This window comes from Serinus canaria, chromosome 5 (assembly GCF_022539315.1).
Source record: "Serinus canaria isolate serCan28SL12 chromosome 5, serCan2020, whole genome shotgun sequence".
NCBI classification, from domain to species: Eukaryota; Metazoa; Chordata; class Aves; order Passeriformes; family Fringillidae; genus Serinus; species Serinus canaria.
This window is the reverse complement of record NC_066319.1, coordinates 9,827,517-9,847,650: the sequence shown is the minus strand read 5'-3', so window position 1 is coordinate 9,847,650 and position 20,134 is coordinate 9,827,517. Positions and strand designations below refer to the sequence as shown.

At 47.1% G+C, this 20,134-nt stretch overlaps 2 protein-coding genes across 4 annotated transcripts in view; one reads left to right on the top strand and one right to left on the bottom strand.

Moving 5' to 3' along the window:
* The window catches only part of CCDC9B (coiled-coil domain containing 9B), a 59,242-nt gene that overhangs the window by 814 nt on the left and 38,294 nt on the right, over positions 1–20,134 (top strand). For all 3 annotated transcript variants that reach the window (XM_050975212.1, XM_018922135.3, XM_050975213.1), the window contains exon 2: positions 18,188–18,386. The gene's annotated coding sequence lies outside the window, so the exon portion shown is untranslated. The remainder of the gene's footprint in view (positions 1–18,187; positions 18,387–20,134) is intronic.
* DISP2 (dispatched RND transporter family member 2) lies at positions 16–19,255 on the bottom strand. The gene is given in 9 exon segments (XM_050974713.1): positions 16–4,342; positions 4,965–5,062; positions 5,961–6,079; positions 6,347–6,462; positions 7,232–7,355; positions 9,205–9,234; positions 11,555–12,008; positions 12,011–12,051; positions 19,176–19,255. Coding segments are annotated over 9 exon segments (4,482 nt in total). The 3' UTR covers positions 16–922.

Sequence of the window (20,134 nt, the reverse complement as noted above, 5' to 3'; positions counted from 1 at the left end):
AGCATTTATTGTATGTCAACTTGTAGAGAGAATGTTTTATTTTTCAACAAATAAGGGCAAATAAATGTTTGTTTTCCTGTTTGTTTCTGGTAGAGGGGGGAAAACCCTAAAATTCAAGATTCACCAGATATGTGAATTTTAAAAAGTTACATGTTTGAGGGAAATGCCTTTAGTGGAAACACTCTGTAAAGAGGACACAACAAGGCACCGGAGTCTGGTGGGGACAAGGACTTAATCCCTCAAGGGGGAATTCACACTGAAAATCTTTGGCAGTATTAGAATTCCTTTAGATAAAACAAACAGAAGTTGTTAGTGGAAATATATTTGGGCTGGATTCTGCAGCCTCTTCCATGGTCAGGAAGAGGCTGTGTCCACTCAGAAGCCTTGACAGGACTTTTTATAATGTCTGAGCTATTTTGCTGGGGTCTGTAGATCTGGACTTTGCATAAAATAGAAAATTAAATACTTTATTTTTTATTATTCACAATACACTTCACTTGATACCTAGATTTTCAGTAGTTCAGTTTTGGGAATTTTTTTTTTTTTTTAACATGAGCTCTCTTGCTCTGTCGTTAAATACCTGGGGAGCTTCACCTCATTATTTATCTCAAGCAAACAAGACATAATCACCTTGTAGGAAATGACAAACCAGGTGTACTCGGTAAGTCCTGTGAACAGCTGTGAGCATGGCACCACATGCTGGAAGTCAAAGGGCTTGTAGTCCATCACAATGGCTCTCATATCCTCACTGGCGTCAGATCTGCTGATTCCTGTGAAAACACACGTTTTGCACAGCTGAAATACTAAGAAACAGTCTCAGTCTCAGCTCTAGGAGAGGTGGGAGGAAAAAATTGATATTTACAGCTCTAAGGACATTCAGGCTTCCCCTTTCCCTGGCAGCAGCTTTGCTTTCTGTGAGGTCTCAGCTGTTGTAACCAGAACTTTGTGCACTGGATCGTTTGATCCAAACATCAGGCATGTCTGGCTGACTGTTGGGCAGCACGACTGGCCCTTCGTTCCCCAATCCAAACCGATTTTTCCACGAAGAGCTGTTCTGCTGTGATGCAGCTGGAGAGACATCAAAGACAGTCTCCCTCAGGTCCAGCCGCAGGGTATCTCTCTTCCCGTTCAGGTAACCTCGCTCTGCGTTACCGTAGGAGTCAGACAGCTCTAAGGCATCGGGACAGGAACTGGCTGATTCAGCGAGCTTCAGGCCTTGCTCGAAATCGCTGATTGATGTCTCGCTAGAGATGTTGAGCATATCAAATGAGCTGCCAAGAGAACAAAGGCATCTGTGAATTTTGTAGATGTCAGCAGCAGGGAGAGGGCTGTGGTCTGAGGTATAATCTGACTGCTGCTGGGCAGTGTCACTGGAGCACTGGGATTTATTGAGCTGCCCTTCTTCTTTCATGCCAGCTGGCTGGATGTGGTCCAGCCCACACCCCTCCCATGCTTTCAGACCATACTTTCGACAGCGACAATCTCGGCAGAGTCTCTCCCTGTGAATTTCTGTTTCTGAGGTGCTGTGCTTGTAAGGAGAGGAAGTTTGCAAGGCAGGACACTGGCACAGGCTGACTGGCTGGTCTCCGAGGGTGTCCTGCAGATTCTGTCTCTCTCTTTCCAGGGAGGGGTGCGTTCCCACTCGAGGGCATCTGTTGTCTTCAACTTGTATGTCTTCAGAGAGCACAGAGGGTCGGTTGGACAGCTTGCTTGTGGAAGTGCTGTTGTCAAAACTGTCACTGAGTTTCCTGGATAAGGGTTGGAGCTCGTATTGCTCGTTTGCAGTGTTGGACTCCTGGACCTTCCGCAACCGGTTTTGCTTCTCGCTGCCCCCACAGGCAAAGTTTCCGTTCGGCCCGGAGTCATCAGAATAATCTTTCATGGTGTGGGCACAAGGCCAAAGGATCTGCCCACAGTTCTTCTCCGGGCCGAAAAAGCAGCAGAGCGACTGGAAGAAGAGACTGGCAAACCCACAGCTGATACAATTGATCATCATGATGAATATCCCCAGCTTCCTATATGCCAGGACCGTGGCAGGCAACATAATGACCCCTGCAGAGAAGAGAGCAGAAGCCGCCATGGCTGTGGCACAGCTCATCTGCTTCAGGGAAAAGGCCACTCGGCTCAGGCGGTCGGAATGGGGGCACAGGTGATAGGAGATGCAGTAGTTGACAGTGAAGTCAACAGAGAGACCTACTGCAGCTGAAATGAAGAGAGACTCCACTGCGTTGAGCTGCCATTCCAAGAGGACCAAGAGGCCAGTGGTTACCAGGACAGTGCCTGCAATGGCAGTAACAGAGAAAATGCTAAGGAGAACATTCCAGGTCGTGAGCAGAAGCACCACGAAGGAAATGGCTATGGAGAGCCCCATGACCACCATGGTTTCTGTGCTGAGACTGTGCTGGAGGTTGTACAGCTCTAGTTTACTGGTAAACCACCCGTTCTGAAGCCCCACAGGGGCAGTTTTCATTTCCTCTGTTATCCAGAGGCTGATTTCCTCATAGAATTGTTTGGCTCTGCTGTAGTTGAAGGTATAGTGATAGATAGTTTGAAACTGCAGCACTAAGGCAGCGACATTTCCTTCCCCATCAAACCTGAGGCCCATATCATACGTTTCTCTCCCTTCCTTGCCCTCTTCCAGGAGCATCATTTTGATGCAGTGCAGGAAGACTTCGCTTCTGTAAGGGAAGGAGAACTGGTTACAGCAAAGGTTGAAGCTGTGGTCTCGCTGGGAGCACTGGCGGCTGTTCATCCACCTGAGAAACTCCTCCATGAAGCACACAGTAGGTTTCTGTTCTGCATCAGGGAAATAGAAAGTTTTGTTCTTCACTTTTTGGCAGAATTCGAGGAGCCACTTCTGGGTATCAGGGTTCTGGATGGTGAAGGTGCTGTCTGTCACTAGGGTGCCATTGCTTTTTGGATTGAAATGGTCCCCATTATCCACAGGCAGAATGCCCCAGACTATGGTGACAGGCATACGCTGCCCTTCTCCATGCTCCAGCCTCTCAAACATGAACTGGTGGCAGTACTCGGAATCGTACCTCTCAAAGGGATGGCTCAGCCTGAACACTTGGACGGACGATGTCTCCAGAGTCGGGAGTTTGAGTTTGGGGTTAGAACAGGAAATGTAGGCACCTCCTATGGCTAAGGCAGCAAACCAGCAGATCCAGATGTACCGAAATTTTATGACCCCACAAGGCAGAAGCTTTTCAAAGAGCAGCTTGGAGGTTTCAGACAGTGTGTTCTGGAGAGCCCGGAGGATGTAATGGATGGAGAGAGCAACTCTCTTATGGCTGCTGTTGTTCCAGTAGGCTTCTGGCTTGTAAACGCACGCTGTTGCGATGTAGCGCTCGTAGAGCACGGCCGAAGAGGGCAGCCAGGTCATCATGAAAACCAGGTTCACCAGCACCGAGGTGCCCATGTAGACGGCAAAGCAGCGGATGGCTGTGATGTTGCTGATGTAGCTGGCGTAGAAGGCAGCACCAGTTGTGAAGCACGAGGCCAGCATGAGATAGGCAAAATGGTGCATGGTTTGACTGACCCACTGAGCAAGCCCAGCAGAAGGGTTCTGGCTCTTGCTGAGGTTCCACAGGTCAAAGAAGACAAAAGTGTGGTTGGCACAAATGCTGCTGAGAATGATGACTGCTGTCAGGTTTACAAAGGGGAAATAGGTGAATCTGAAGGCCACCTTGTACAAGAAGTAGGAGATCGTCAAAGAACTGGCAACAGCGAGCAGGACCATCAAAGTAATAAATACCGAGCGTAAATAAAAAGAAATACTTAGAAAAATAGCTAATATTGCCAGGACTGGATACTTAGTATCGAGTAAAAGGTAGTGCTGGAATAGTTTCTGTTTAAGGCCCAGGTCCATTCCAGTGATAGATGTGTAGTTATCAAACAGATCCCAGGTTTCAAGGTTGTCTAAGTAGATCCCCATCATAGATGCACCTTTTCTTGTAGGCAGGAAAAGCAGGCTGTATTTGAGAGAGGGCACTTGGTACTCCATTGTCTGGGGACTGAGAAAGTCCCTGTCAACCAGGAAGTGAAGCAGCTGGTAGATGGCATTGAAGCGGGTACATTTTTCTGGGACTTGGGCACACTGAGAGTGTTTCTGTCTGGCAGCTTCGGGGCCTATGCAGGATGGAGTGAGGACACCTCGGTGATAGTCTGGTGCACAGGCACGGAGCAGGGCCAGGGTGTGGGAGATGTCTCCTTGGGTTATCTCCAGACATGAAGACCTGTTGTACAGGACAGCAATGTAGTTCCCCAGGGACCAGCTCGGGCAGCATTCGTTGGCTTCAGTGCGCTGGCAGAGGTCTCTAAAATGCACGTGGGAGCGTATCTGGAAAACATGAGGGGGCATCAGGTCAGACCCTTTCTTGCAGCCTCAGTGTTCCTTACTCACTGCAGTAATCCTCTTCCTCTCCCTCTCCCTCTCCTCTTTCCCCTTTATCAAAGGTGTACCACCCATCCCTGGCCATCCTCCCAGGGACAAATCCCAAACACCAAAATTTTGCAAAGTTGGTAGCCTTTTGCAAAAATTAAACCCTAACTGCAGGGTTTTTATATTTTATAACTGCAGATTTGAAATTTTGGCTCCTACAGCGAATACAGCTCATCCAATTTAACTTCCCACTTGTAAAACTTGCCACCAGTCTCCAAGCTGGTAGCTCAATTTCTGTAATTACGTTCTGCTGCCCAAAATCCTCAGCAGCTTCTGATGGACACCTTTGGCTTCTGGATCAGCTCCTGTTCAGTCTCCATTTATTCTTGTTTAATTTGCAACTGGCAGGTGGGATCATCCCTATATTGCCAAGTAGGTGAAATGTTTTGGAATCCTCCAGGTGAAACCTGTTGCATAACTGACATTGTTTCTTGTCTGGCATCCTCTCAGCAAGACATCAAAGATTGCAGCAGACAGAAAAGAGACAGCCTGTACATGTGTTCTTCCTGCCATCACTGACCTTGTCTTGTTCCATTTGACACATAGACTGAATTGCTTGCAAGTTCCATAAGCTCCCAGCAGTTGTGGACATAAATACCAGCTGGGAATAGCTCTTTTCTGAAATAAAGAAGAAGAAAAAAATCATAAAAGGATTAGGTAATGAAGATGAATCAGACAGGCTGTTTGGACTAGACTCTCTTCACAAAAAAAAAAAAAAGAAATATATATTTCTGTCCATAAGACTGCTCTGGAGGGCTCCCTGGAGGGAAGCAGGTCACAAGAGCATGTGCCTTGTGTGACCTCACCCCTGCCCCTTGAAATTGGTCAGCAGCATTAGGGCATTTTCAAAATCAAATGTCAGCTTGCCTTTAGTGACTGCTGGCATCTGGTTCTGCATCCCTGGAACAAGGGAGGAGCTTGAGCTCAGCCAAAAACCCCCATGGACCTGTGGGTTTGATGTGTGACTTGTTTCAGAGGTAGATAGAAGGCAGGGAAGAGAACAAAAATATCTTAATGCTGTTCCTCTCCTTTCTACTTACTAGTGCTCATTTTGGGACAAATTTGGGGGGTGTTGGAGTTTTCTGTTTTTCTCTCCAGATTTTACTGCCATCTACAGTTTTCAAGAAAAAAGGAAGGAAGGAACAGAGAGGGAGAGGGAGCAGACAGCAATCGAGGCATACACTGTTTTGTCAGAGTATTCACATTTGATATGGGTAAATAGTGAAAACATTGGTCCTTTAATGTGTGCTTGCAAGGTATATTTCTAAAGGGAAGACAAGAAATATGTCAAAGAGTTAAGAAGGACAAACAATTCTTCAGAATTTCTGAACCAGCCTTTTCTGACCACTGAGGTATGAAGTGCTGGGAGGGTGCTGTCAGAGCTTTCACAAGTAGACTTGCACACACTGCTTGCTTAGAGCAGATTCAGAGTACTCCCTGTGTCCTGAACTCTGACAGTTCTGTCAGTTGAGTTCTGGTAGCACAGTATTTACTGCCTCATCAAGATTTCAGTCACCTGGGGGACCACAGAAGAATCCATCTGCTCCATAGATGGTTTCCACCATTCTCCGTGTCCTCGCTGCTTGTTCTCCCTGAGCAGCCTTCTGTCCTCTGCCGATGCCAAGGTCATCATAGCTAGCAAGAGGGCAGATTATTGTTATTAACTGTGATTATTAACAAGAGAGTGTCTGGCTGGGAGTTACATTCACTGACAAGGCTCTGGTGCCAGACACAGCAATAGGGAGCCTAAATCCATTGCAGGAGCACGGAATTCAAACCCTCCAATGCCTTGGTTGCTTTTAAGCATAGGATGTATGGAATTCACATAGATACTCTGGAATATTGAATATGTGACTTTACAACCAACATCTTCCTCAAATCCCCCAAGCCAAGCTCAAATACCTTTTCTTCTTGGCATAGGGAGAAAGGGAAAGGGTCTTCTTGTAGCCTGTATGGCTCTCGATATTCCTCCACACAATGAGCTTCCTGCCAATGTCAGTGTCCCGTGGCTCGAAACCCTGCACCAAGGAAAAGGGCTTTGTTACAGCTCCACTTCAGCTCAGCTGTCCTTACGCCTCTTCCAACACATGGAAACTGTATGAGACTATTACTGCATCATGGAGAGATACACGAATTGAACTCTCCCTGGAAATACTGCATCCCAGAGATAAGAGAAAAAAAAAAATGAACCCTTTCCCTTTCCCTTTCCATCAACAACGGTGACCATTATCTCTCCCTGATCTCCTACGAATTTACCCTCCTTTTTAAGTGTAGTAGTTCCTTACAGAAGTGGCACCAATTCTCCTTTTTGTGGACAAACTCTACTGTATTCTTATTTTCTCAAGATTCCTCCATGAACTGGAGGCAGGAATGATTTTAGGGAATGTGGCATTCCTCATGGAAAACATTCCATATGCATAGTGCTCAGAACAGGGCATGCTCTCCAAAAGCCTCATGTACAGACTGTAGGAGCCAAAGCCAGATCCTCTATCCAGTCTCTGCCAAGCCTAGCTATGCACTGTGAGCAATCACAGCCTTCTGTCCTTGGAAAGGGAGCAAAGGGAGCAATCCCAGTTTGTGTTGGCAGTGTCTCCACACTGGAGAGAGGGCACTGGTGGGAGTGCACAGCATGGCTGAGGGATGAGCACGGGCTGTGTTCTCCCTCTGTGTCAGGGGCAGCTGTGCAGGACTGGCACATTCTGCTCATCTTGCAGCGATGATTGATATCACTGGTTGGGCGTGGATTTTCCTTATGTTCCTATTGATCCCTCAGCTGTAGGGACTTACCATTAGGGGTTGTGAAAAGTCAGGCAGATTCCCAACCAGCAGCCCAGCCACGGTGCAGATCGCTGCCGCCACGGAGCACAGCACCAGCACAGCCAGCGGCCACTCCGCAATCAGCTGTGAGTAACTGCAGTCAACAGGAGGAGAAAAAATGCAGCTGGTAAGATGCTTCTGCTCTGAGCACAAAACCTGCTGTTGAGCCAATGAGCTGTGAGTAACAGGAAGGAAAAAATCAGGGTCTCTGGTTTGCACAGTTATTTACTGTGAAGCTTGGAGGCTCTAGTGCAGCTATTAATGAACATATTACACCTCTAACTGGATATTTGCAGGCAGATATAATTAACTCGGGTAATTACATTTTGCCTCTCTGCATTTTCCAGCTTTTTCAATCAGAAATAATAAAAAACCAGACTCTTATGTCCTCAAGCAAAATGAAGCTTTAAACATTTAACTTCAAAGATTGCATTTAGAAAGAGCCTCTTAATTTCCCCCGCATTGTGCAATATCAGCTGGTGGCTGCAACAGTTTAGGCTACAGATTTCCAAACTGGACCCTGAGAAATCTTTGGATAATTATGAAGAGTCCTTGAAGGTAACTGACCTAAGCAAGCTCACTGTCACTTGTCTAAATTAGTGTATTTAGACACTGCTCTGAATTCATACATATTCACTAGAATACATTCAATTTTAATGATGTATCACAACATTTTGATATGAGGACATCAAAACCCTTCCAGGGAAGCAGCTTACTCTGGCCTGAGTATTATTTGCCAGTTACTTTTGTTCTTAAGGAGCTTGTGTAAAATTTCCTATCCCAGTTCTGTTTTTCCTTTGGGACAAACTGTCTCACTTAGAGGATGATCTATGAAAGCTACTCTCCCACATTTTTTACCAGTGCAGGTTTTACTGTGTCAATATTTTTGTCTTCCTTGGAAATATCAGTTGAGATGTAAGATAGCAGAATGGGTTCCTGCTCTGGTTTGGCAGGCTAGTTCTTTTGTGTTCTGATGTATATCTGAAATGTAAGAAATTCTTTGTTCAAAAATTGCTGACAAATATTTGTTTAGGCAAGTGAAATAGTTATGAACTTTATTTGAGATAGAATGTTTCTCCTTGCCTGCTCTTTTGCCCCTTTTACCTGGGACTCCACCACAGCTATTTCATAATTAGAAGTCATCACAAGCACTTCAAGCAGCTTTTCACATGACTTTTAATTTTTTTTTATTTTGCCTTTTCTTTTTTCAATTTACAATTACCTTATCAAGTTTGTTTTCATAGACGAAATGTTTACTATGAAAATGAACAAAACTGTTCTTTACTCATTAGAGTACCTAATTTCTGGAGGCTGTTTTGGATATTTCCATGTCCAATTACCAGAAAAAAAAGAAAAAAAAAAAAAAAAAAAAAAAAAAAAAAAAAAAAAAAAAAAACCAGCTGCAGTCGCTGGTGACAGAAGGTGCTTATCCAAACCAGCCAGAAGCAATAGTTTAGAAAAGTCAGATTTTAAACAGAATTAGAAGTCAATAAAATTATTTTAATTTTGATAAATGTATTTAAAATTTTCTGTCTTTTGAAAAGGTGAGTTTATATCATGGATGGGCACTTTTCCTTATTGCTCCTTTGATAGGACAAGCTGGATTAATCTAACACACACACACATACATTATCTACACACACACACACACATATATATATATACACATGTGTATAAAAAGCTACTGTATGGGTTAGAGCCAGGCACCTGCCCAAGAACAGCTACTGAGACCGTGTTACTATTCATTAATGCAGGTTAAATTGATCTCACAAGCAAATGGAGATTTTTCCAAGGAGTGGAAAGCCCCAGGAGCGCTGACCTCGCCTCTGGAGCCGGGCCTGCTGGGATGTCACCAGCAGTAGCACTCTGCTTCTCCTAATAGCAGAACAGGAGAGCACTGATCACAGGGTACAAGGACAGGAAGCTTTTGCTGTTAAACATACCTTTTTGGCATCCTGAAAGCTTTGTCATGTCTGCAGACAGAAAGGAAAAGAGATGTGTTCATTTATTATTTTCCTGGGAAGCCCAGTGCTGGGCTGATCCCTGAGCAGGTTAACCCTTGCAACACTGAAAGCACCAAAGTGAGGCAGTGCTGACACAGTTCTGTCACTGTGTGAATTAGTTTAATGAAAAATGGAGCCTTTTCTTCTCTCATTTTAACCAAACAGCATGGGAAGCCACATAGTCACTCCTCACTTTGTCCCTCTCAGAAAACCCTCCAGAGAGTACTGGACATTAGCAATGCAGTCCTATAGAAATCCCATTGCAGATCTCATCCATTAAAATCTATCTGGTTTAAGTGCTTTTCCTGCACTTTCTAAAGTGTTTCTTGACAAAAGCAAACCTCATTTTCAAATCTCATGAGCTGGGCTAGCAACAACTATAGATAGTTTTTATTTTCTGTTTAGCTCAGCTCACCAAAAAGGTGACTCTCATTTGTTTCCTGGGTCTCTCCAAAGACTGTCTTTTTAGACTATAAGAGCAGAAAGCCAGTGGAGCTGCTAAAAATATTTTATTTGGATTTTCTTCACAGAGGACCATTTGTCACTCTTACTTGAAGGGCTCTAAGAGGGGAAATAAAGAAGCCTTCCCCAGGGGATCCAAAGTTTGTTAACGAATCCCTGAGGACAAGCCTTCCACCAGCATCCTGTCAGAAAAGGTGCATCTTGCTGGGTCAGATATCTCCAGGACCTTTTGTTCTGCTCTCTCTTTCTGCACTGAAACATCCCCTTGAAACATGCCCCAGTCTGGCACAGCCTTGGCTTGGTCACAGCTTCCAGAGAACAGCTCCCACCTCCTTCCACAGCTGTGCCAAGCTCTGCTCAGCCAGGGCTCCCTCCTCCTCTCACCCACCTACGCTCCTGCTTTGACTGGGAGAAAGTCCTGCTGCACTCCAATATCTGTGTTGGGCAGATGGTCCCCCCTCCTTGCAGCAGCCAACTGGGGACCTTGAGGCAGCTCATCCTTCCTAGCCTTGTTATGAGTGGGAGAAATGGAAAAGCAGTGGAGGAGAGCTCCCCATGGCAGAGTCACTCCGGGTGGCTCATGAAATAAATGATTCTGTGTTTTGCTCGTCACGCTAATGCTCTGTAGATTCGGGACAGAGAGGAGCAGAGCAAAAGCCTCTCCAGATTATCAAAGCGAGGTCTCTCTCCAGCAGTACACTGCCCATCCTGTGCTAATTCCCTCACAATAGCTCTTCAAGCAGATTTGCTTGGATTAAAAACCTCATTCTGGCATTATTATGTTATCACTTTTCTGACTGCTGGTGCTGCGCACTCTGCCAGGGATTTACAATCCAGTTGTGCTTCCTACTTAAATAACCTGTTACAGAGGACATGGTTGGCAATTTTGTTGATAGCATATGAGTCAAAAAGGATCCAGAAAAAGGATCCAGGAAAATGATTCAGAAAAAGGACCCAAGCTCCTTTGACTGCAGTTCCTCTACACAAACACAAGCAAATTAAATCCTGTGTAAATGGCTGGAAAATGAGACTCTAAAGGGCCTTTGTGCCTAACACTGCAATGCTGTACACAAGCAAGAAAGGAATCCTGTGCCATCTTTTATCGGGATTCAGTGGCTACGGCTGCAGCAGTGAAGGGATCATGATCTCTTGTGCCAAGAGTGGACCCTAAAAGGCACGCTCAGGAGGAAGGATGGTGCTGGCTGGAAAGAGCAGAGGTTGTAGCTCAAGCTCTTGTTACACAGGCACTGCACCCAAATGGGTTCTGCCATGGACAACAAAGAATTCATGCTCTGGTTGCTGCCCAAACTGGAAAGCGGAGTAATGTTCCCCCCTTTTGTATCTCACTGCTCAGCTGTAGCCAGTGCTTATTACCCTCTGCTGCCACTCCCTTCCGGCACTGGCAGCAGCTTCTGTGGGGGCAGGAAAGGAAGGAACTCTATTCCCACCACTGAGAACTCTGCCAAGATAAAGGACTGGCAGCTGGGTGGCTTGCAGTGCAAAGGGAGAAGATACAGAGGTAAAGGAAGATGGGCCTATTCACAGCTGCACGACCTAGGAGTGACTAAATTACTTTGGCTTTAGCCAGCCACTCCCTTGAGAAGGAAATCCCACCTCTCCCTGGCGTGGGAATGGCAGCCCTCTATAGGCCCACACAGAGGTAGAGAGCTAACTGGATCCTTCTGTGTATTTTGGAGCAGCTGCTGCCCCGAGCTGAAGAGCAAACCCATGTTTCATCCATCGCAGCTCAGACCCTGCTCATCCCTCCCACTTCCCCCCACCGAGTCTGCAAGATGCTCTTTTGAGCTGCTCTCCCTGCGCCTCTTACCTGACTGTGACCACATGATGTTGCACTGGCCGCCGCTGCCCGGGGGACCACTGCTTCCAGGGCGTTTCCGAAGCCTCGTGGTGGGAGGCTGGCACAAGATCACCACTGGAAAGGTGGGAACACAGCACAGGCCTCTCACCATGCCCAGGGAGCGAGGGCAGGCCGTAGCTGCCTCGGGACTCCTTCTGGTTGCAGGGGTAATACAGGTGGTGCTGCTGTGAGTCCTGTGAGCTTGATGGCACCTGGCCATTGGACTGGGTGGAGACTGGCCCAAGCGTGTGGCTGGAGGAGGGCAGGTTGTCTTCTCCCAGCCCATGGGATGCAGGAATGGGGCAGTGATGGACTGGGCAGATTTTTTCCCAGGAAGTGCCACTGTAGCTGAGCTCAGCATTCCCAATCTCTGGCATGGCAAGGCAGGTCTGGCAAGGTCCTGCATTTTGTTTTTCCCTATGAGAGAAATGAAGGGAAAGGTAAAATGGGAGAGGTTGAAAGGCTGCCTTGGGGAGTTGCATCCCAAGAACTGGAGATGCTCACAGACCTCCCACATAACACAAATGTCAAACCTCACCCACTGTAGCTTGTACCAGGAGTCTGCCTAAGGGCTGAACTGGATTATGCTTTTTATAAAGACATCCATGACTCATTCAGGGATCCCAAGTGATGGAGAATCCTGTAATCCATCCTTTGTGTGTGTTGCTCCAGAAACTTGAAACATTTGGATAATATACCATCCAAAAATTCTCCAGGATATTTCACTGTGCCGGGGGGTCCTAACTCAGGACCCAGAGAAATTACAGAGATCTGGACAAACAGAAACCAAAGGATTCTGCATATGAAGAAGCCACTCAATTATCTGCACTCCTTGGGAGGATTAATTAGTGTGATTGCTCTGCAGGAGGACTGGCACTGCTCCATGTTGGGTCAGCAGGAGAATGAGTCATCCCTGGCACTGACATAGCTGAGCAGGGAACCTGAGGGCTGTGACATCTCACAGGGCCTTCAGCCTCCAGCCTGGCACATTCCTTAATGGCTCCCATGTCCTGCATGCTCCACTGGGCTCTTCAGGAACTTTTTAGACACACATCTCCCAAGATGACAGCAACAAATTTTATTGGTCTTACCTTGTAGGAAGGGGATGGACTAGGATTTCTCTAGATCCTTTGAAACTTGACTGTCCTCTGGCTGCTGAATTTACTTAGGCAAAACATTTACAGACTCCAGTTCTCAAGTAATGAAGTGTCTGCAGGATACACTTCCTTCTCTCCAAGGAATGTAAAACATTATTTCATTCCTATAGGTCATGATTTATGGAGCCTGAGAGGTTTTGCTAGCGTAGAGAAAGTTTTAATAATACTTTGAGGGATTCCTTAGTATGTGTGACACCAAAAGCCCCTTCACACACAATAGACTGAGGTCCTTCTGACACCAAAAATGTTTTAGGAATTACTGTCCCAAGAGATGCAAACACCAGCAGTTTCTGGTCCTTGTTCAGAGCACGTGCCATGGTCTCTTAGAGCTGAATTATGTGTCTTGCTGCAGTGCCTGGCATCCAGGATTAAAAAGGACAAACAGTTCAGGCCGGCCAGAATCACAAAGTGTCTCAAGTCATCAAAGAATTATGAGTGTTGGAGCAAGACAGCAGTAAGATGAACTTTAGCCTGAGGCACCTGGTGTAATGTGGGAAAAAAATGAAGATAAAAAGTTGGGGAAAGGATGTTTTATATATTTTGTAGAGTCCTTCTAATTTATTTTTCTCTCAGCCTTGGAAAAGGGCAGAATTTTAGTGATTACATGTCTCTGGAATTGCACCCGAAGTTAACTGGCATGAGATTATTAAAGACAAAAGAATCTGGAGAATACTATTAGCTCAGTATTGCTTGAAAATTGCTATTTTTTCCAGAAAGTAGGACATATTGGCCTTGGCCGTCTGTTCCAACATCAGCTGAGTTTATCAACACTGATAAACTATATTTCATGATTGTACAAAATGGGCTTATTTCATTAAAATCATTACAGCAGAGTCATGTTTGTGGTAGCAGTTACAGCACTGCTGATGTGAACACTCATGGCACGGGCATCACACGTAGCTTCACTTGCACCCTGAACCAGTCCAGGGACCAGTAATGCAGAAATCTTGCCTGATTAACCACTATCCAATGCTACATTTTGTTTCTAAGCCTAAAGAAAGCTGCAGCAGTTACAGACACAGATAGCACATTCCTGGGTCCTGACTTCAGAAGCCATAATTGATGTGCAAATGCAAAGTAGCTGGAAAGAAGTCGATGTCTGTGCTGAAACAGGTGCCAGAAAACAAGCAGACAGGTGTGTGCACACGCCTTATCTCACCTCAGTGAGATAAGGTTGAGATAAAGTTGTCCCCAGTAGTTCCAGTGCTCATTTGCCTCTAAGCTGCAATCAAGATACTGGTAAGACTTGAGCTGGTTCAATGCAGCAAGAGGGAGAGCAGCTGGCAAAGCAGAAGCTCCTGAACTGTGACAATGATATCCCAGTCACCCACAGGACTTGTCAAATAACGTCAACAAGAGGCTTGAAGTCCTTGCTGTCCTGTCCCAGGTGGATTAGTGACAGGATTACCTGGCCTTTCAAGTGTGTGATTTGTGTTAGAGCTCTGTGTAAAAGTAGTTCACAACAGGAGATTCCACACTTGTCATATATGAGATTACAAATGCAGAGCCAGCAAAGCTGCTCAGCAGATGCAGTCTGAAATCTTGTTTGGGGGTCTTACAGCCCCATCAGAGCCGTCCCTGCACAGGGAGGGATTCAGGTGCAGCACAGGGCAGGAGCGCCGCAGACAGACCAGGGAAAGATCAGGGCAGTCAACACATAAAATTATACTTTCAATTAGTCATTGCACTTGTCTGCTAATTATAGCGGCAACCTGATGAGAGGATGCTAAACCACCATGTCCCCTATAGTGCTGGTGAGCTGCAGGGGCAGAGGTTGTTTGGGACAGCTGACCTGGAGGGTCCCTCAAGCCACTCTCTCAAGCTTTAAGTGTAAATCATCCTGCTCTTCCCATGTGTCCAGTGACTTTTTTGTGGTTTGTAGTTTTGTATTGCAGGGAATTTTCACCAGAGAGCTGAGGTGATGGTAGTGTTATGCTTTGACAAGGTCTAAACATTTTCTGACTCCCTTTTTGTTGCTTCTAAGTTACTCTTTTTCATCGACCTTGATTCCGTTGTTTTCCCTAGCTGCACGCTTTAAATAGCTGATATTCTCCTACAGTGCATAATAATTATAAAGACACTGCTGCACTGACATTTTGTGTTTTGGTGTTCCTACACTTGTACTATATTTTAGATTTTTTTTTTTTCCAAAGGAAAAGCAAAATTCTTATCCCTTTAAACTGCTGTATCTGCACAGTAATCTGGACCAGAGGCTTTTCATTACTTAATTACCCAGTCTGCCTCATCTGAGGGTGAGTATGTGACACTGGACAGAACAAAAGGGCTTTTACAAAATACACTTTGAGTGTGGTCAGGGAGAGGCAGGAGACCATGCAATGACAAATTCTTCCTCCACAAACCCCTTGGCTACAAAACCTCCTGGTGGGGAAAGCAGATGCCAAACTCTTGGATATCACAGATTGCCTCTGGGTTTTCTGCACATACGTCGGTATCGTTGAGTCTAATATTTCACACAAAATCACACTCTCCTTGTTTACCATCTTTGCTGTGAAATACTGTCAAGTTCTGCTCTTCCCCCGCATGTCATTTCCTAACTCAATCCGTGACCTGCTCTGTGACTTCAGAGTCTGGAATAACTTTAGCAAGTTTGGATCATTCACTCGTGACTTCTCTCCATTATTTCTTTCTCAGACTAAACAATTACAGCTCTGTCAATCACCCTCTGGATATGAGGTCCCTTATACTCATTCCTCTCCAACTCCATGACATGTGACCTTGGCTGTCCGCAATCTCCAGGGAAACCTGGAGCTTGCAAATAATGATTGGTTTGGATAATCACTGCTGGCAGCTCAGCAGAGTTCGAGTCTCCACTTGCTGCTCTCCCAATTAGCTGTAGTGCTGGTGAGCTTAACCTTTGGTCTGCTGAGGTCTGCCCCAGACACATAGGCTGCTCCTTCTTCACCTGAAACCATGTCACCATTACTTTTCTGAGCCCTCAGGACCCTGAACTATGCTAGAAAAATGTTTCTGGGGATTTTTGATGTCTGTTTGCTGTCAGGCATGAGGAGAAGAGGGCAGAGCACCACACTGGACTCTGCTTGCCATGCTGACACTGACAAAGACTGCTATTTTTAAGATTCATTCCCACACTGGGCTGTGTCAGATATTTGATTTCTTTGGCACTAAATTGGCAGAAATGGTATCTTGGCTGCAGAAGAGCCTACAGAGGCAGCTGACAGCCTCCATTTTCTTTTCCAGGCTCATCTGGATGCAACCAGAGAGATGCTGGGAAAGGAAAAAAGAAGGGGTGTAAGGGAAGGTATGGACTAGGGTTAACTGCTCCTGTTACCCACACCAGTGAGCTGTGTTGCTCTCACTGTTTGCTTCCCTGTCTTTTGCCCTGAGATGTCTAGACAGAATAATAATCCAATTTGTGGACCTGCCCAAGCCAGCAATGCTTCTCTGAGATGAGTACCAGGGCATGAACACCTCACATTATGTGGGGGACCCAGCAAAAGGACTGGAGCGTCTTCCCACAGGGAAACAGAAAGAGAAGGTTAGGATTTCTAAGGAGACAGTTTTCTGCTATTCCAGATCTGCAGGGATGTGGAGCAGTGGTGGGATACAGGGCTTGTAGCAGGAGCCAAGGGCTCTATGCTGTCAGTCCACCCCCCTGGCAGGGATTATCTCTCTTCCAAAGACCAGCATCCTTCTGCCCCACAGAGAATGGCTACAGGACCTGGCTTTAGGCTTTAGCTGCTCACTTGGCCCTAGCAGGGTGGTTTACTGGAAACATGCCACGTTGGCTTCTTGCTCCCAGCACATTCCCCTCAGGATGGTTTCGTTCTGCCGCACACAGAGCCCAAATGGGGTGGAAGAAGCTTTGCAGGCAGGGAAATAGTAGCATACGGTCACCTTCCTTTTCCTAAGCGACTCCAGTTTTTGGCTCTCCCTGGTCTTGCTGTCCCCCCCAAGCCACAGCAGCAGGAGAGCACATGAGGTTCTGAGAGGGTAATGGGCCAAAAATATTCAGCCTTTTGGAGGAATGGCTCCTTTCTCTGCTTGCCTAATTCCACCCTCTGTCACCAAACCCATTTCTATAAGCACTGTTTTTTTTTTTTTTTTTAATAGATCATTTCCCCCTTTGCATACTAAAGAGAGGATCAAGAAAGAAGCACTTTGCATATGAAAGATGGGAAACACCTACCCAGTGAATGGAGCTGTCTGATGCCTGACTCAAACTACAACTTCTGTTGCCAAAGGAATCTCAAGGGGGAATAAAAACAAGGAGAAAAATGGCAGATGTCTGTACCTTGCCTACAACCAGAACCCCTTTTCATCAAGAACCTTTGCTCAATTAGACATTAAGTGCCATAAAATTTCATTCAGAAAAAAAAAAAAAGCTAGTTTGTTTCTCTTTCCCCTTTTTTTCCTTCCTCTAGCAGAGTTTTGTTTGCAAATCAGCTGTACAAGTGTTCCCCAAAGAAAAAGAAATATGAATTCTTTCTGGATTAAATCCATGTGCTATAGGTCAGCTTCCATCTAGACTAATAGCTTTTTCCTGGAGAGCTGTAAATGACTTTTTAAGAATGTGCTTTTATAATGGAATTTAAATTTCTCTTTGAACATACCACCAGCAAAACTGCAGTGGAGCTCTTGAGAAAAAGAGCTTTTTTTCCCTGTATTTTCTAAGGAGATAAGAATGCCCTTTCCCTGAGATTAGGGAAGGGTTCATTGCATTTCACTGTCACCCCGTTATCTAGCTCCCTGTCTCCCTGACAGGGAGAGACAGGCACTCCTGAGAAATCCATCTCCTCCTCTGGCTGCGGCAAATCCTTGTGCACTGAACAATTCCTGCGGAGTTCTTTTGTTTTGCTTTTTCAGTCTAGCAGCAGGATCGTGCATACCCTTGAGAAGACCTACAGTTTTTTTGTTAGTGAGACTCCTGAGTATGTTAAATCATCATGAAAAATTAATGAGACTGCAAAACTCTGCTTCCCACGTAGTCTGCCAGGAAAAGTTTAGTTTTATAAACCTTTCCATTGACTCGTGCAAACAGCCTTACCTTTATGCCAGACAGCTGCTGCTGCTGCTGTGGGTACAGGTGTTTGTGCTGGGATAGAGCCAGAGACAGAGGGCTCAAGGTTCCCACCCCACCCTTCAGTGCCAGAACAGCTCTGTCTGCACTGGGAAAATCATATTTGCTAAGCCTTGTTTTGAATGAAAAAAAAAGGAGTGTAATGGAAAGGGAAAGGAAAAGAAAATCCCCACCTTGATGTCCCAGGCTGAAAGAGGCCAGGAGGAAAGTGGTGTTTTCTGACATCTGCGTTTTTTTGCTGATGTGGGGCGGGGAGCATTGATGATGAAGATCCTTGGCATGGGCAGAAGGTGGAGACCACAGAGCTAAGACTGAGTGAGCAGCATGGGTGAATTTGAAATGCATCTGTGTCAGGTGGCTTAACTCTCTGTAACTTACCTCTTGCAGGCTGCAGTGTTCATTTCAAGACCTCTCTGAATGGCCAAGGAGTACTCAGACAAGCAAAGAAAATGGCTCCAGTGACAGCTTTGCCCCCACTGAATGCGCGAGGTCTAAACCAGTGCTGGACTGTGTGAGTCTCACAGAAGACTGAGACCCCCAGGCACAGCAGCCTCTGGCCAGGGACATCAGAGCTGTCTGATGAGCGGTGAGTGCCCTGTCAGTGCTCCCAGGTGGGTGGGGCTCCCTCAGCGTGAATATCCTGTACCAGACAGAAATGGAACCCTTGGGGTTTCAGAAAGGATTTGTGTGCTGCTGACCTCAGGGTGTGCTCTGTCAAGCAGAATCTGAAGAGCTTAGGTCTGGTCTAACAAATGCCAATGTACTTGTGAATATGGAATGGCTCCTTGCCCATTATTATGGGCTTATTGATGTTTCCAGAAAATGTTGATGATTGTGGCTGCTAACCTGGCTTACAACATCAGGTAAGGGAGCACATGGCACAGGGGGATGAGGAATGTGAGGGTTTATGGAGGAGATCTTTGGACTGAAACCCATGTTTTCCCACCGCTGAGTGCAGTAAGGCTCTGTCTGAAACACGCTGAGCTTCCAACAATAGCTCTCCCGTTGCAGCAGAAGGGAGAGCACACCACGTTGCAGGATCGAAACCTGCCCAGGAAGCCAAACCAGGAAGCCCCCCTGGCACGACTAGCTATGCATGGTGTTCCTGGCCCCAGGGCAGGAGCAACCAGGAGCCCGGCTGGGCAGCACACATCGCCAGAGCCCGAATTGCGGGCGGGCAGCTGGGCAGGCTGCGAGAGACTCTGTCTGCACCCCCGGTGGGAGGATGAGACACACCTCGGCAGGACTGATTCCAGGAAAACCCGGTGGCACCGACCATTTCCACACAGTACCAGGGATGGCGTTAGGGCGGCAGTTCCCACCCGCCGGGGCACCGGCTCCGCGCCCCGGTCCCGATCCCGCAGTTCCTTCCTACCTGGGCGAGGCGGGGTCGCGACCGCGGCGCGTCCCCTCGGGCCGCGGCTCCCGGGGCGGCGGGGCGGGCGCGGCCTCCATGGCCGGTGCCGGCGGGCGCTGTCCGTGCCCGCGGTGCTGAACACTCAGGAGCGGTGGTGGCGGTAGCGCCCCGGCGTGTCCCGGCTCGGCTCTACTCGGTGCGGCGCGGCTCTGCCCGATTCGGAGCCGCTATACCTGGCTCGGCGCGGCGCGGCTCGGCTTTGCCCGGCTGGGCTCTGCCCGGCTCGGCGCAGCGCTTGCGCGGCCGCGGAAGCGGAGGCGGGCCCGGTGCGGCGGGGGGGCACGGGGGCGCAGCCGCCGGCACCAGCAGAGCTGCGGGAAGAACTGTAAGCCCCGGGTCAGCCTGGCTGTCGGGGATGGGGCTGAGCTCAAGGGTGTGAAACAGCAGCTCGAGGCACCGGGCATCCTTTGGGCGAAAATTCCTTCATCCCTGCAATTGTTCTCCTGCTTGGCCCGGGCTGGGAATGCTCCCAGAAGTGCTCCTGGCCCTGTGTGGCAGGTGCAGGGCAGCGTTTTAAATTGTTGGTTTTTAGAAGCATTAAATACGTAAATGATCTTTTGAAATAGATGGTAGGTTTGAAACAACTGAGTTGAAAGCATGGAAAACACAAGGAGGTCAGGCATGTCCACCTCCTTGCAGGATCCTTCAGTCCTTTTCTATCCATACCATGACATTACTCTGAGCTAGGTGGCAGCCACACGCATCTTCTTGTGCATGGGGATAGCTTCCCACAGAGCTGGTAGAAGGTGGCTGCTCCTTCTGTAGCTGCTCTCATGCCAATACCTATGCCAATGACTCGTGTAGGAAGGGCTTGGGGCTTTCTCGTGGCTGTGTGTATGGCCACGGGAGTGACAGCGACCTTCTCTGCCTTGTCATCATCCTTTGTGTGGCTGTGGGAATGGCTGTGACCTTCTCCT